General features: G+C 40.4%; 1 protein-coding gene across 1 annotated transcript in view; it reads right to left on the reverse strand.

The window, feature by feature from the left end:
• ALK (ALK receptor tyrosine kinase) overlaps positions 1-18,125 on the reverse strand; it is a 320,348-nt gene that overhangs the window by 236,557 nt on the left and 65,666 nt on the right. The window contains exon 2 of the mRNA XM_074817734.1: positions 2,537-2,656. Within this exon, the coding sequence (XP_074673835.1) occupies positions 2,537-2,656 (120 nt within the window). The remainder of the gene's footprint in view (positions 1-2,536; positions 2,657-18,125) is intronic.

The following is an 18,125-nucleotide window of genomic DNA, read 5'->3' on the forward strand; positions in this document are numbered from 1 at the left end:
AGCCTCAGGACAGAGTTCCATCAGTGCTGCAAATGGGAGATTAATACGCTACCGTAAGTCTACACATATGCAGAATGCATTAAAAGTTTGTTCTAGCCACAGGAAATAGTCTGCATGTACCTCAAAGAGAACAAAAGAAAACACAAAAATATGGAGATTTGAAGACTCCTCCTGCCCTGCAGGCTGAATTCCCAGATAATTTTGACTTCATGTGGCTTATTTAATCTTTATTTTCTGAAAGGCAGGTGGATTTTGCATCTCTGAGATGGTGGATGACTAATCAATGCTTGGATAGAGACAAATCTAGAAACCTCTAGACAAAAGAGAAAAAAGGTCTTGTGAATGCATCACTCTCAAGTATCCTGTTGTGCCAGTGATTATCTTTTGGGATTGCTGCATGTAGTTTCAAATATATCATCAAGCACTGTTCCTGCCAGAACTACTAGAGGCAGTCTGTCAGAACTTTTAATGCTGAGCGAAGGAGCAGAGAACTTAGTTTGGCAGAGGGAGAGGGACCCGATATTTCAATTTACTCAGCCTTTCAATCAAAGAGATTTCTCCAATAGCGGAACACAGAGAAAAAGTAATTAAGACAACTAATATTGCCCCACTCCAGCAATGTCAGCCAGTTAATTAGATGGGTCCCATCAGATGATTAGGCAAACAAAGTTTTGATAGAGTTTTATTGAGCACTTTGTAATCACAGTCACGCTGGGAGCAGCAAGGAAAGCTTCTGACAGAAGAGGAAAACACTCTCGTAGTGAAGGATTGCTGGGTTTTATTTCTGCTAATGATTTACTGTATGATTTTGGATTAGCCACTTAATCAGAAGGCAGGGGTGGTCCTGGGACAAGGTTACTCGCCTAGAGCTTGGATAGTCCAACTTTGTCTTCTGCCTTGCTCCCCTGAGTCCCTGCGTGACCTTCACAGAGTTGCTTAGATCCAGAGCCAATAATCAGCTGCTGAAAGGCACTGTCCATCCCTGTCATGCTCATAGCAGTTCTGGACAGAAACCTGGACAGAAATAATATAAGCTGCAGGTATGTAGAGGAATAGAGAGAAGTTTTAAGAATTGCCCTCTTAAGCTTGGGTTATGCTTACAGGCTCTACTCCACGTCCCCAAACCAGTCCCCTGCACACTGCATATCTGAATCGGCAGGCAGTACGTCCACATAGCGATGCTATGGGGTGTTGCAGTCTGAAATGCGTGTCTTTGAGGGCTATCGCCACCCCTTTAATTTAAAGGAGGTTCTGCCAACTTTTGGAAATTAAGTGCAAAGCTAGATAAAACGAAATTACTCCTGCCTCTCTTCAAGATTCTCCAGTAATTTCAAGATACATGTCCTGAATTACACCTACTGAGGGAGAAAAGTTTAGACTTGTCCTGAGTGAAGATTGTGTTTTGTGTCACACCTCAGCAAATTCCTGCCTTTCCCTGAAAAACAGATGGTTGGAATATGGTAGAATTTGGTCTTGTGCAACCAGCTAAAATCATAATAAATCATTTCTGCTTAGATGCAGTACATTTATCTCCATGTGATGCTGTCAGATGGAATCAATGTTTTTAGGTTTTAAGAACAAAGCCTTCCCTTAGAATAGTATTACTGAGAAACTGAAAGAGTTTAGGAAGAAGTAATAAAGGATAAATTAAAAATCATTCTTGCAACTTCTGAGAAAACCAAGTGAGGGAAAAAAGATTGTACTACTGTCCCTTCCAAAATGAAATTGGTGTGTCCTCATCATTCAAGCAGATACAACAGCTAGGAGCAGATATTGTATGCCAGTGGAAAGAATATATATTGCACACATAAAAGGCTGCAACATAAATTTGAAGAAATATGGGACTTCTTCATATAGGTAGGTCAAACTTTTCCCTCAAGCAGATAATTACAGGCTTAGGGTGAGTAAATCTTATTAGCCTCTCAGCACCTTATCTCCCCTCATAGAGACTGGTAGTAGATATATAGTAGATATATTCTACTTCAGTCACTTTCTGGATTGCATGTTAGATATTGCTTTATGCAGTCCGGTCCTAACTACGACTATCGTATTTCACGGTGGAATGGCTATGGATAGTCAGTAAATAGGTCATACCAGAGAACAGATGAAAACAGATTCCCAGATTTTGGAAGGGGTGAGAGTTATGAAAGGAGATGGCAAGAAAAAATAAGTTTGGTACACAGCTCCTCTCTTTATAATATCACTGGATTCCAACATACCACTCAAATAGTACAGTCTGGAACCTTGTTTTTGAGGGAGCAGGGCAGGCTGGGGCAGCCCAGGTTATCAGGTAGAGATAGCGATGGCCAAGGACACGTTGGGCTACACTGAAATGTGAATCCTGGGCCCGTGGGCAGGGTGGGGAAAGGCCCCAGAGGTGGCTGCTAAGGGACAATAAGGCTTATTAGTGCCCTCAGGGACTGACAGTATGGATATTTTATCATGAATTTGACTTGTCTTGTTTTGTTCCAGTATTATACCAGTATCCTTAGGCAGTTAGTTACAGCCTCCTGAGGATAACATAAATGCTACTCACTGTGTCGTCCTCTATGAGAGAAGTAAGGCGATGTATCTCTCATGACCCAGGTCAAGTTCCAAGCAGAGTAACCAGAAGGAAGAGAAAGGCTGCTTGCTGGGAGATCCGAAGTGCTCAGACCTTTCATTTTTAAAGAAAAGGAGAAAAAAAAAAAGAAATATAAACATTACGTATGACGTAGCTGTTTGTACGCTACACATCAAGTGCAAAGATCTTAAACAGCTTTACAGACCATATGCAACAAGCACCAATATTCAACTACTTCTTGGTGAGTTCTTCCTTCCTGATGTGTGCGCACACAGGGAGACGGGAGATTAATTGCTTTATATCACAAAATTATCGTCACCTAGAAAAACTGTCAAGTTTAATCTCACACTGATTCTAAGTTCTCTTTGAGCTTTCAGTCCCTCAATTTTTTTAAGTTTTGTTAGCATGAGGAGATCCCGTACATGGAACAGGCAAACATCTACCTAGCTTTTGTTCAACAACCCAATGCATCTCAAAGATACTTTCGAGGATTAGAATACTACAGTGACCCAGAACGTGCAAGGATCTGTACAAACCTGCACTAACTCTGCAAAACCGTGATGATATTAAAGGTGCAAAGAGAAACAGTATCTGAAATAACATGCAAGGTCAATGAGCAAAGCAGAATTCTATAAGGTTTGAAAGCACAGATTTTCCCTGTGAATGTTTAAGTTGGATGTTCTGAAGATAATAGGATCTTGAGTATTCCCATCTCATTTTCTGAGGTCCTCAGAGGAAAGGTAGGATTTAACTTTGTAGAAATACAGGCAGGCAAAACTTGTGTTTGTAAGGTTTGTTTGATGGAACAAAATAAAACTCTGGATTGGTGATATGTTGTGATTTCTCACAGAAGGCATAAAGAATTTGTTGTTCAGAAAGAAAATAAAAAGAACAGGTTTTGATCTATTAATATTTTTGTCAACTAAGAATACTACAGTTGCTTGCTTGAATTCTAGTTTAGGTGCAACACTAAGCTTTGCTGTAATAACAACAAAACAGTTTGATAATACCTCTCAATAAAAAGTTTGGTAAAACTTTCTGTAACAATAGGAATTAAGTAACTTAGGGTAATAATTAATTCAGAGTGATGAAGAACTGTCCTCTTGAATGGATAAATAATATCAAATAATAAAAGACACATTTAAGTGGATAATAGTAAAGAAGGTAAATGGCTGAAGCCTTGAGGAAGACACTGCTTCAATTCTGTTGAAGATCTGCATATCCCTGCTTCCCACTTCCACTGAAGAAAAACGTGAAAATTTCAGAGGGACTTGTCGGAAGTTTAAATACCAAGTGTGAGTTGTGCCCTATCTCATTCTCACTGCAGTCTCGTTTTTAGTACGCTCCTGTAACTGAATAGCGATAGCAAAACCAAGAGAAAAACAAACATTCTTATGTAAGAGCTGTAACTCTTGCTCACTGCTTCGAGCAATAATCTTCAAGACAAGAATGGACTCCACACTGTATTGTAAGCCATTCTACAGTGGAAAAAATTTAATATCCCTAATGGCTCAATTAAAACCGGTCTCTATGCTAAGTTATGGTTACAATAACTAAAGATCCTCTGCGTTGTCTGGAATGTAGCGACTCAGAAGATCAGGCCAGTGATTTATGAGGGTAGGTACCAAAACTACTGTCCTGCCTTCAACTGTGAATGATGAAGTGATAGGTAACAATGGAATAATCTTTACGTTGGCTTTTCCTTCCTAACATCGAGACACAGCTGACATCTTTCAGTAGCCCCTGATGCAGCTGGTTGTGGCAAATAATGTCAGGTTTCATTACCATAGTTATAATAGTTGCTAAAAGCAGGCTTCTTCCTACAAATGTGTTTCACTTTGATGCTAATATAAAATAATAAGTAAAAGAAGAATATTAATAAAAAATGACCTCCTGAATTAAGCTGGTTTTAAAAGCAATGTGTGTTTTGCTTGAGTGAGATGTCTGACCAGTATCAATATCCCTGTTATATAACATCTGTACCTAGTGACTCTCCAAAATGGGGAATGATTTAATATCCTAAACACAGATCACAGGTCTCCTACAGATGAGAACACTGGGGCCTCTTTACCCCTAACAGACCAAACACAGACATCATTCATTTAGTAATGACAGAGAGCCAAGCCTTGGGGTCATAATCTTGTGAAAACTTCACACAAATGTGAAAAACTGACCTGCTCCCCATCTCTATTCCCATGGCAAAATAATCTGAAAATCACTGACATGCATTCCTCTCCCTAATTCTGCAGCCACAGAACTCGAAATTAAATCACTGTTACTACCCTGACCAGCCGTACCTGGGAATCAGTAACACAGCGATCAGCTGCAGTACCCCAAATTCCCTGGTACTCCTCACCTTCAGAGAAATGCTTCTACACATTGCATTCTTCAGAAATCATGCCTACGCTCAGACTCAGCTAAGTGGAAACGTTCCCTCTGTCACCAATATATGCAGTAAATTGAGATAAAAAATAAAGTTGAACATCTGAGCAGAGAAGACAGGGCTGTCCAGGCACCTGAACCTCCCCTCTATCAGCAGCAAGAGGTACATAAGAGATAGCATAAAAAATTGAAAGTTCTTCTCTATTTTTAAAGAACAGAATGGATTCAGTTCAATTCATTTTAACTTAAGAACTCCTTTTCCTCATATTCTTTAGGATTAATTTTGGAACTTCATCTCAAATGATTTTCTTGGGCTATTGGTCTGAACTTGAAGACAAGAAGATTGTATCACAAGTTATGAATCTTTCCCAATTAAGTTATCTTCAGAGAAAGATGCTGGGTAAAAGGTTTCTGTATAGCCAAGAGGCTCAGTGAGGAATGATTTGATTTCAGAGTGAGCTATAGGTTAGGAAAAGGAGAGACCTTTCCTCTTCCACCTCCAGGGCATTTTACGTCCAGAGATGTAACAGAAGACTGTATCAGCTAAATAAATGCTTCTTGTGCAGCAAGGGTAATGCAAATGTAGACCACACTGCACCATTTTACAAAATAAAGCGATTTTCCCCCTCTCCAAAACAATTCATATTGAAGCCAAAAAGCACTAAGAAAATTTTGTCTCCTTTTTAAATATGCTAACCTCCCATTCTGGTTGTCTGTACCAGGGTGCTCTGTCACTTGTCAACAGTAACCCTAACCTTTAAAAAAAATTAATGGATTAGCAACTGGAAGCTGACAGCTCCATTTTTACTAGCCAGAAGTATGGCAAGGTACAACAGAGGTTTCTCTGATATTCCTGCCTAAAGGAATATCCAGGGCCAAATCCTGATCCAAGATACTCCATCACAGGTAGAAACGTGCACCTGAAGAGAACATTTGACATTTCTGGTTTTAAACTTGTGCAAAGGAATTTCCTTAGGGGATGTGAAATTCGTTCAGCTCACCAAGAGTTTTGGTAAAAAAATAGAAAATGGTTCATGTGTACTGAAGTCAAGCCTCAAGGCTACAAATTCATTAAATAAAATATTTATGTATTATTTTAATGAAAAATACCTCTTTAATAGAATAACCCTGCACGTTCATATAAAAATGGAACAACAAGAAAAGCTGTCTACTTGGGTCGTTTTTAAACAAACAGGATTTCCTCCCTTTTTTGCCCTTTCTGAAAGAAGGAAGAAATATCCCCAGCAATTAACATACATAGTTTTCTAAAGTTCTGTGCAGTGCAGAAATGTAATTGAATTTTTATCAAAACACTATGCCTTTTTTAACCAAAAAGTGCACCAACATGTAACCAAATATTGCTTATTACTATCTTTGGATGTTGCTTCATTACACAGTGGATAAGCTTTCTCACTTTGCTGGGCTATATTATTCCCAGTTTCTTGGTGGTAAATCTGAGGTGACAAACCTGCATCTACCTGTTCTCTAGATATCAGAGTTGCAACAGATATGTAAGTTAATAACCGAGATCAATGTGTACTTTCAGCTACATCTACACCTGGAAAAATCTCAAAATCATTCACTTTTGTTTGCATGGAAATCAGAAATCAACATGAGTAGTGTTTGTGCCTCTGGTTTATAACAGCAGTCAATAGAGTAGTTATTAGCAAATATTACAATGTTGTGTTTAGAAACAGCCTCCATTAAGATCTGGATTTTCCAATCTCTGCCAAAGCCTGACATTTCAGAAAAGGTTATTCCAGTTCTAAGTAAAAGGTAGCAATTTTCCACGGAAAGCGTATTACACAATTATCTTTTCCCCTATTAAAAAAAAATAAAAAAAAGGCCAAATGGAAACCTCTGCAGACTCCTCCTATAAACCAGAGGCAGGCCGAGGACATCCTGGAAGAGGCAGATCCAAGACTGTGGGGCCCTGAAGCCCAACATCTCCATCTTGCTTAAGAGTTCTCAGGATCCTGCCATTTATGAGGCCCTGGCTGGCTATGACCAGCAAGATGTTCGGGCTTGCCTCTGTCTAGCTGAAAGCACACACCCCAGAGCTCCTTGATGAAGGTTTTTTGAGCTCCTGTCTCCACAGAAGTTCTTGGTTTCAGTTTTTGGGGGGTAAAGGGATGCAACCGGGGGGAAAAAAGATTGCCTTAGAATTCCCTGTAAGCTCTCAAAATCACAACTGATACCCACGATCACACTAACAGTACTCATACAGCCTCTTAGAAACTTTCACTTTTCCCCTCTTCCCATCTGCAAATATAGTCAGTCATCCGTGAAAGTGCAAAAACCACATTGTATCGAGGTGACCAAGCAGCACCAAAACCAACAAACAGCCGAAGTAAATGCTTCATGAATAATCCAGACTCAATTATGCTCATACAAATCATTGTCTAAATGACATTCAGAAGCAAAATTCAAATTCCGTTTATAGTCAAGATGGGGAACGAGGCAAAGGGCAAGCTCATTCCATGAAGTTTCTTGCTCTGAATAGTTGGTGAGCTTTACTTACAGTAATGGGTGGATGTACTCCAGGGCTTCTTTTTACAACCTCTTCTAAAGTACGAAAATGTTTGCTGACAGTCTGTCAAGTTTATCTTTTTCAGTTGGAAAATGTATTTAATAATGCATTATGTTACAATGATTTTATGTCATATCGAAAGCCTGATGAGTGCAAATAAAACGATAGTATGTGTGTCACCAAACCTGTGCTGGATTACTGCAGAGAAGAAATTTGCATTTAGTGGGCTGTAGCAGACCTGTGGGTAGTGGCTTCAGTCAGATGTACTGCACGAGGCATAGAAGTGATCAACAGAACTGACTGGCAGATGCTTGATGGGTAAATTTGGGAATAGCATACACTTCCTGTACATGAAGCATGTGTCACTAATAAAAATGTAGTTAACTCAACAACTGTGTTATCATTCTGGATTTTTTTTTGTCTTTGTACAACTTATTTAAAATTTTCTTTTAACCCCTTTCTGTTAGCAAAGGGGTTTTTTTCCATCTCTTTTTCACAGGTAATATTAACTTTTGATTGAAAAAAAACCCAAATGCCTCAAAACTGACTAATTCAATCTACAAACAGGTACTCCACAGTCCCATTCTTTTGTACTGACTAGGCAGCCCCTCTACCTACCGCATCCCATGGACATTTATTGATGCAAGGAGAATCTGTGCTAATCTGGGAGATACGGCTTGATCAACAGACCTTGGCTCTGGAAGAGGAGCACAAAATATCCAAATGACAATTCCACCAAGGCACTGCGACAGGGAAATAATAGCAAAGTATCATGTGTTGCTGCTCATTACAGGAAAAAAGTAATCCGCATTTTCCTGTTAAAAATGCAGGGGAGCACAATATTGTTTTCTTTGCGGCTTTCTGTGAATTCTTCTTAGTATTTGCATGTATATTGTAAAATCTGAGAAGTTTTTTAATTTCTACTTTGAAAGCAAGTGGCACGCAAAGAGCATTAAAAAAAACAATTAAAATGACCAAGTTTATAATCTACCCAGCTCAGCTAATATAGTTTAAAAATATACTGCCATCTAGAGCATACTACTGCATCTCAGATGCTCTGCAGCTGCTGAAGACCTGCCCAGTAAGACACCACAAAACGGCAATGAATCACTGATAAAGAGCTCAGGGTCTCAATTACAGACCAGACTAGGAATGGCTTAAAGTTGTTACTCATCTGCGTATGTACAAGAAACCTCTAAAAAAATCCAGCAGTAGACTGATCGTTGCTGTAATAACCTTTTACAGCACAATTAAGCATCTCTGGCCAACACAGAGAAAACAAAGGACTGAGCATTACTAATTGAACTGCTCTCAACTCTAGTTTGTCCCCTCAAAAGTCGAGGTGCTGGCAGGACTGTGTCAAGGGATGTGCTTCTCCTGCTTGTCTAGCCTGTAGCTTTGCTAAACAAAGGGGAAAAGCCCTTTAGCAGCAAAGCTCCATGTACAAACACATATTCTGAATTTTGGATGCTGGGGCATTGTATCAGCTTTTAGATATTTTAGGATCACAACCAGAAGAGAGGTGTTGGGGTGGTGACTTTGTGGGGCTGTGGTATTTCAACACAGGGCAATACTCGCCCTTGTCTTTGGACTGATACCCAATGCGTCTGAATTACTGACCAGGTATGCAGTGAAAACCAGAAGCCATTATCTCCAGCTGTTTCCTGCAGCACAGACAGACCTCCAGACACTGCAGACAGCAGGAAAGAGCAAGATAAAGTCTGTGGAATTGCTAACCTTTCCACTAAGGCACACTAAAGTACTTCAGGTTGTGGATGTTCTGAATTTTTTCTGTATGTGTAAAAATAGAGTGATCCTTCCACTGTTGTCTGGTGTATTTGTCTAGCTTAGAAAAACCTCCAACAGAACAACTGAAAGGCAGTATTAATGTTTGGTACGTGTGTGTCAACATTAGAGAGTTCCTCCACGCGCTGTCACCGGGAGCCCTTGCAGTGCCTGCTGGACTGGCCCCAAGAAGGACTCTTTGTTACAGTGCTCCTCGTCCAAAGGACTTCAGAACAGTTGCTTACCAGTATGATTACTATACCAGTATATATTCTATATATATACTATACTATACCAGTATGATTACTGTGCCGGTATATATGCTATACCAGTATGATTCTCATCTGTTACAACTGGGGTCCCGATCCCACGTATTCTCAGTGTCCATCTATTTGCACGTCTCCGATTACTCCACTACGTGTACTTTCCCTTTGTCTGTACCCAGTCAACGTAACCTCTAGAAGCATAGTGGCCAGGTTTTCAAGGAAAAAAAATAGTTGTTTTGACAGCGTTTTAATAATTCATTACATATACTGACTTCAAACCATAGAGTGCCTTTACCTCGGATTTCTGCATAGCTACTTCCATATTTAACACACACACCCCCAGTGGGAGTCTCTCATCAGATCTGCACACTTCCTGTATCATTTTAAGCAGTGGGATTAAGGAAAATGAAAGAAATAAACCCAGAAACACCTCCTGCTCTTTATACACTTAAAACCCTCTTTTGTACTACATTGACTGTTTACTAAACCAGAATGCGTATACAAACTTACATCACTAAGCAGTTATCACTTTAACAGAGCTGCACCTATTTAGATACTCAGTGGCCCACAGTACTGCACATTTTAATACAAGCCCTTATTTTTCTCAACGTCTGCCTTTTGATCTGTCTCTTGTTTTCAAGGCGTGGCATTCAATGCTCACTTATTTTTGTGCCCATGTTTCTTAAGTGTCAGTGGACAAAGACACATGCAAAAATCCCTTGAACATGTAAATGTCTGGGGAATGAGTATTTGAAGGTTTCAGTGCAGACCTGAATCTTTGTGGTCTGCAGGAGGCTTTTCACCCTCAGAGCAGGCAGCCTGCATCACCTTTTAAAGACTTCTTTGATCAGGAAGAAAATGGTGGTAGGTTACTTCTCTCCCACACTTTCACGCCGTGTCAGTACCTCTGGCTCTGGAGACACTCGTAACAAAATATAGGGAACATTTTCTTCTTTCATATATTGCAACTAAATGCCCCCCTTCCAACTCAAATCCATCTACAAACACACATGACCTGAGCGTTTAAAACCCTCTCTTCCACTGCACTGCAGCATTGAACTTGGATAGGGTGTGAAGAGGAGACAAAGTTCATTTTCACACACCTATTGCATATCAGAAGGAAGGACAAACTTTCTTCCTATGGTTGCTAATACAGACACAAGAGGCAATTCCCAGTTCAGCCTGAGTAAACCTGGGAGGTGTCTTTACTTCACTCTAGTTGATTTATCCAGGTTTCCCCAGGGAACTCACATTCCCTGTATCCTATACTACCTGCTACATATACCCTTTTTTTCCTCAAAGAGCATGGGGCAATGTCCAGAACAGTCACTCATCCACCACCTGGCATAAGCCCACCTCAGGTGCAAGCCAGCCTTGTTTCGCTGTCTGGAACCATTCAACAATGCCAGCTGCAAATGGTGGCCAGTAAATTCTGGTTATTTGGAAGAAAGCAACAGCAGTAGCATAAGTCAGACTTATTTTTCCTCATTACTATCATTATTACTATTATTGCTTCTTGTAAAAGGAGGGAAATTCTATGCTTATTGCACAAGTGCATGTGAAAAATAATGTTGGCAGAAGGCTCAATCATGGTCCCACAATCAGAAATACAAATCCAGGGGCTTATTTTTAAGTCAGACATCCCCACACCTTCACATTTAAAAGAGGCCACAGGCAAAGGAAATAAAATACAGGAACTTCAGGTAAAAACTAGAGATTTCCTATACAAAAGAGACAGAAACCCTGGAGCGATGCCTCCCATAGAAACTATGCCTCGACTGTACCACACAGACAGGGAAAACACTTTTAGAGAGGTCACTGCAGCTCCAGAGCCTTTGTCCAGCTTTAATACATGGAACAATTCTGAAACTGCAATCCAAAGATGGCATTTTAGAAGAAGAAACTTTTAAAAATCTGCCTGCTGAATCAAAACATAAAGCAAACACTCTGAGGAATTATATGAAGCCCTACATATGTACCACAGACACAAACTGTGAAGCAGTGACAGTTATGAATTTCCTGCCATTTGTATGGCTAAAACCATTTCTTTACTGCATTAGGCATTTTTGTTAAGATATAGTGTTGCAGAATAGCAACAAATGTGCAGGGTGTTTTGGTACCAGAGAAAATACTAGACATTTGTTATTGGTAGGCAAGCTGCATTTTTTCTAGAAATAGCAAAAGGGTGCGATGACTATTTCAATCTAAAACACAGCTGTCTTGGCAGTAACAATAAAAACTACTTCATATTCCCTTTACTGGGAAAGATGCCAATGTGCTTATATTGTCTATTTTCACTGCAACATTTAATTTTGCTTAAGGTAAAGGACAGCATCTCTGACTACAACTGTGGGGTATTTAGATGTGAAAGTACTTCTTAAGGAAGTTCTGCAAGTGCTGCCAAAATGAAGGCCATAAAGCATCTGAGTGAGGCACTAGAAACTCCTGTCTTCACCCAGATAGACACCTCTGAGTTGACTATGAGTAAAGATTGTAAAAGGGAAATTACTCGTCATTCTTTTTTTCAGGTGCAAAAGAAAAACGAGAAGCAGTATTTTTGGAGATACCCTGATTTTTTTGGTGTGGTTTTTTTTGTTGTTTTTTACCACCGTGGCAAAAGTTTGCTCTGTACAGCTGCTTTCCAAAGATCTTAAATGTTAACTAATCCTCAGCATTCACATAAGAGAGGTGAGTGATGCTGTAAAGCAGCTGATACCACTAGCCACCACTATCCTCTGCTGGATGGCACCAGAGTGGTTCAGTTATGTAATACGAAAGACGGTGCTCCAGCTCAAGACAGGGCCTTGTGTGTGGGGCAGGATGGCCCAGGTTACCTCTGCTGATGCAAACCATGCTGCTGTGAAGTCCTACTCAGCGTTATATTTGGCTTCTGGTATAAAGATGACCATGCAAATACTCAACAAGACAGTCTAAGATGAGTAGGAATAGGCAGGTTGTCCTCATCTGCCTATCACAGAAAGAGGAGCTTTCTGTTTTCTCTGTTACTTATTCCCACATACTGCTACAGCCTTCCTCATGTGGCAAAACTGGTGAGAAGGGCTGGGCTAAATGGCCCACAAGGAGCTGAAACATAAGAAGCTGTAAAACAACTAGTGGAAGACATGAACCACATGCAAAAAATTGGACATAATGGATTTGATGCAGAATTATGTACCTCTTATGTGTAAGGGTACTAAGAAACCGTGGGATTAAATGACCTGCTCAAATTCACTCTGCAAAATGGTAGCAAAGTTTAGAAAAGAAAACACCCTTTACTGTTTCCTTCTCCCCAGGGTAGTCCAGCCCTGTCTGCCAAATGGCTTCAGTCTATCTTGTGAAAGTGAAACTGCGCATCTGGAACAGAGCCAGTGTGTGGATGGGGCTTTAATCTACACAAAAATAAAACAAAATAACCTTGCAGGAATATCTAGAAGGACAGTAAGATATTTTATACTGATTTTTGTTTTTAATTTTTCCCCAAGTTTATGTCCACCTAAATCCTTTCCTGCAAAAGAGAAATAACATTGCTTCTCCCCAGAACCAGCACTGTTCAAAGAGAATTTCCCAAAGTGATTACCGAAAGGCCTGTAAGAGAAATGATTACAAATGGCTGAGTTAACTGCTCCGGACGGCCTCATCAGTCATCATAATGTGGTCTCAGCACCAGACTCATCAGGACAGGCAACTTGTCATGACAGATGACACCTCTTCAAGAAGACTTCTTCCCATGGCTTTTCCCCAAGAAAGTCCTCCTGGGATAAGGTGCTTGCAAATAGCAGTCATTAAGCAATAATCAAGGAGGAATCATCACCAGCTGCCTTCAGTGAGCTGCTTCAGTGTTGGGGCTTTTTTTTTTTTTTTTTGGTTTTACCTTCAGTCTCTGAGTGTAGAATGTTTTATCTGTGTGCACGTCTTGAAATCAAAGTACTTTGGGCAATTGCTCTAAGGTGAATTTAGAGATGATGATAAGAGCGACAAATTAAGAGAGAGGAGGCCAGAAAAGGCTGAGACAGCACCACTAGCCTCCCGCTAGTTTTCCACTGCCAGCCCCAAATGCTGTAAAACAATTTGCAATCTATGCCTCATTTTCCACATCTAGAAGAGTGTACAGACCTATATTGTAAGCCTGCTACGGAAACTTCTAAGTTGAATTTTTTTGAGTGTACAGCACCTTCAGTGATGAGCACCACACTAACACCCATTATACATAAAAGCCAATTTATCATCCCATAGATACTGTTTTATGAAATGGAACTCAAGAGAGCTAATTCCATTCACAGCTCTTCTTATCTGAAATGGAATCTAAGATAAATTGTGTAGTTTCTCCTTTTGCCTTGTTCTTTCTGCTACTAAAATGGAAGTAATGATGCTCACTGGGTTTGGGAATCCTTGGATAACAAGCCGTGCATATTTTTATGAAGAAATGTCTAAGCAAGGTTTTCAAAATATCATTTCCCTTAAAATCAATTGTCCTGCTCCTCACATACAGTTTTTACTATGGCAAGGGTAAAAAGCTTGTTTAAGAAGAGCAGTTGGCTTCTTAATGACACACATCTCAGTCACAGTGAAGAGGCAAACTATTTGCAATGAACAGTTTGTTTGTGAAATTTGGCACTTGTTGGCTGTTTGCAAATTGTTCATGGACAGACCGCAGTTGATGATACTTTGAAATTACTCAAATATTTACTGGGAACAGATTTCAGCCCTTGGGGTTTTTGTTTGTTTGCTTTGTGTGGTACTCCAGCTATGCACCAGTTGGTCTTTCAAATGCCCATGGTACTGAATAGGTGCTGGATCTGAGCAGCAATCTGAATTTCTGCTTTGCAGGAAACTGTGATTTCTCTTTCTTTCCATTCCACATGCTGGAATGAACAAGAATAAATCTGAAGTTTCCTGGAAATAAAATCGTATATAGGAAAACAGCTTGGGAGTAAATGCTTTTGTGTAAAGGAATTAAATTTTAAGTGTTTCATGTCAATTTTACAGTGAAGTATGCTATAGTATAGTTGCAAATGAAGTAAATTATCCAAATGCTTCATTGCGGTAAGGTCAAAACAGTTCATTCTGATTTTCTCACAGGCTGAAAAAGACCCCGGCATTTTGTGTAAATTGATATATTCCCATAGGAAGTCTAGTTTTCAAAATGATATTTCCTGATGGGAAATCTGCCATTAGAAAACAACTTGAGTAATTCTCATTGTTATGCTTCTGACAAGATACGACTTTGCTATGCAGCTGCCAGAGCACCTCTCTGAGAATCCCCTGACAAGGACCTTGAACTGAAGAAGCCACTCAGCTTGGCCAGTCTGAAAAAAACTCGTGGGGAGTCAATAAGGTCTTTTAGAAAATTTAGTAAAGACCTAAACAAAATGAGCACAGTTATGGTAGACTCAGAAAATTCAAATTAAAGAAATTCTCTGTTGGCGACAAACTTTAGATGGATATATATTTTTACTGACAGAGAAGAGAGCTGCATGTCAGAGACACCACAACACACTGTGGGAATTACAACAGACTGAATCCCCACCAGAATGATGCCACTATTCCTTTTATCCATACTCTTCCTTGATAACACTGGCAGGCAGTTTCAGAATGAAACACACACATTTTCATTTCCTTTGCAAAAAAAATTGGCCTTTCTGTTTACACACTGCCTGTACCTGCAGCCCTAGCCGCACCTTTAACTGTGTTACAGTGCAAGCAGCTGATCCATCACTGAACGCAGTGAGCTGAACTGGCATGTGCAGAGCTGCAGAGCGCCGCTCTGTAAGTTTGCATCCCATCAGGGAGGCAAGAGCATTCAGACTTTTCATAATTTCTGGTTTTGAATTGGGAGAAGTCTTCTGAAACAATCAGTTTTAAAAACTTCTTCCAAGGCCTGCCTAATGTCCCTCTGTCAGTGACGGTATTAGCAATGACAGAAACTATCAGGTGAGGAATTAGGGTATTTTAAAGGTTCTTTTCATACAGCGTAGCAAGTAGAAATAAATGGCAGCCAGTATCACCTTAGCAGTCAGCCCTCCAGAATTCATTAATGCACTGACTGTGCATTACCCAGGACTACGGTTTGAGACATTCTGGGAAACTATAAAATTACATGAAGAATAAGTATTTATATTAGAGTAACTTGATATTAAAAACTGTTGTAGAGAGTTATCTTGCATTAAAATATTTGCTGCATGCCACAATGCTGTCTTAGAGCATCTTCCCCCCTCTAATCTGCATGCTGTGGAGATGACTATATGGGCTCTAGACACAAACTAAAACTGTCCCGCTTTGCACATGACAAAAGTCACCCCAGATTCCAACCACTCAGATGATCTGTCGTAGATCTTAGAGTCACATATCCATACTCCTACCTCAGAAGAAAGTACTTTGTGAAGGTAAGCAGCCTTCTTGCCAGCCCATTTACTAAAAGAAATCCAGGCAAGAAGAAAAACAGGGAGCTTTTCTCCCATGATAACTTTATCTCAGGAGAGACTCTGGTTCAGCAGGGTGTCTTAAGTCTGTAAAAACTGTAGCAGGTAACAGAGAAAGAGACCACCATCCTACGGACACACTGCAACTTGCAAAGAGAGGGTATGAATAGTTTGATAAAGTTTCTGAATTATATAGAGGTGATCAGATGATGCAAAAGAAAAGAGCATGGTAAGAGGATTTTTACCACCAGATCACTAACTTCATCACCTGGCCATCAAGGCAACTCTAATACCATTTGGTGGTCAGGGTCCTGTTTTTTCTAGGACACTTATCCCACATCTTGATGATAATAAGGGCCCCAATAAGACATTTTAATACCGAGAGCATCCTCTTTCCCATCAGGATCTCCTCAGTGCTTATCTGCCTCCGCCTCAGGTGTCCCTAAGCCATTATGGCCTCCTGCTCATGCGTGTCCTATAGTCATTCTTCTGGGCTGCTAGAAGCAGTCTTCAGGAACTGCATATATCTACTTCAGTTTTGCTTTATTTCTCCCCCTTCCTTCCTCTACTCAAGCGAAGTACTAGGGACAGGCTCTCTCTCCCTGCCCTCTTTTTTTATGTCCCCGCTCCTGCCCTGTGACTGAGCATGGGAGGCCTAGGATTTCTCATGCCATCAAGTGGGAACTACTTTCTTGGCTCTGGGAGCTAGTACCAGAGGCAGCACTGGCTCCAAGGGGAGGTCTCCCCTGGCATTTAGCAGCCAGGTGACTCACCAGGGCAAACCTTGGTCTGAAGCACCTGAAGGACACTGAAGGGATGGCAGGGTATAAGAGCAGACCAGTTCTCACAGTGAGGGACTGAGTATGTTCTTCTGTGGATGAAACCCGCCTCTGCCCAGCTCATGGAGAGTTTTCAATTAGTAGTTGTCATCTCAGAGGCTTGTGCTCCCTGAGCATCTGCAGTCTAACATTTGTCAGGGAAATAGTGCTAACTTGTCCAGCCTGCCCTTATTGCATTGCTAAAAATAGTAATTAACCTGTTTTTTCTGCTCCTTGCTATCTCTGGAGTACACCTGCTTACACAAGGTTGATCAGAATCCAGCTCACTACTCACAGGAATTAACATCATTATCTCCTCGTACAGACTGCCTGAACTGCAAATTCACTTTCCCGGCTCTAATTTTTAATCTGCTGGTAGTTCTTCTGCTTTCTGACCATTGAGTCCTGCGCTGCATGTGAGAACGTCAAGAACTTTCCCTCCTTCCTCTCTGTTTCCTATTCTGAAACTCACTGTTTCCTGCTTTCTCCTTCCTTTTTCCTGTATCTCAGGGCACTGGCCTCTGTGTCTCCAGCAGCACCTAACCTGCCATTTCCATAATGACCAGATAGAGCTGGAAGCTCCCTAAAGTGCATCCACTAAAAATGAAACTAAGACAAACTCCTTCAGTCAAACTCTCCTGAATTTCGAGGTGTGCAAAATCAAAACCCAGACTGGAACCCTGGCTTGGAGGGATCTGCATCATCTCACGTCCAGTAACTGCAGAGTATGATGCCACTTCTATTGTAGTCTAAAAAAGGATTTATCACAGACCTATCACCATTGACAGGTTAATCACAGTGCTGTAATCAAAATCCAAAGTGCTACTTTAAGTCTAATTTTGTGAAACCTTGACACCAGATAATCAGAATTGATATGGGATGAAATAAGAAAGATTGCTCAGAATTTCATCTAAACTTTCTTTAAGATAATGTTTGGCTTTTTTTTCTTTCTTTTTTTCCTTAATTGAGTTCCTCTCTCTTCTAGGTAATGCTGCTTTTACAGTAATACAGATTCAAGCTGTATTTTTACCAGCCACAGAAACAGATCAGAATGCTGCAGGCACACAGGTTCTCGTCTCTTTTTCCATCCAGTTCTGCAAGTGTTGTGGGTCAGTATCCAAATGATCGCTTCCTTAACCAAATTGAATAACACCTCCCAGATTTTAACATAACTCTGCTGCACAGAAATCACCTGTGTAAAAATATTATAATGGGACATTATATTAATGCAGCAGCTGGACAATGAAAAATGCAATAATTTCCTAACCTGCAAACACGACCTAGGGTCAGAGTTAAGCTGGGTTTCTTCTGTCCTTCTACAGTGTACACAGTAGCAAAACCCCTGTAAACTGAAATAATGAT

Source organism: Strix aluco, chromosome 3 (assembly GCF_031877795.1).
Source record: "Strix aluco isolate bStrAlu1 chromosome 3, bStrAlu1.hap1, whole genome shotgun sequence".
NCBI lineage: Eukaryota > Metazoa > Chordata > Aves > Strigiformes > Strigidae > Strix > Strix aluco.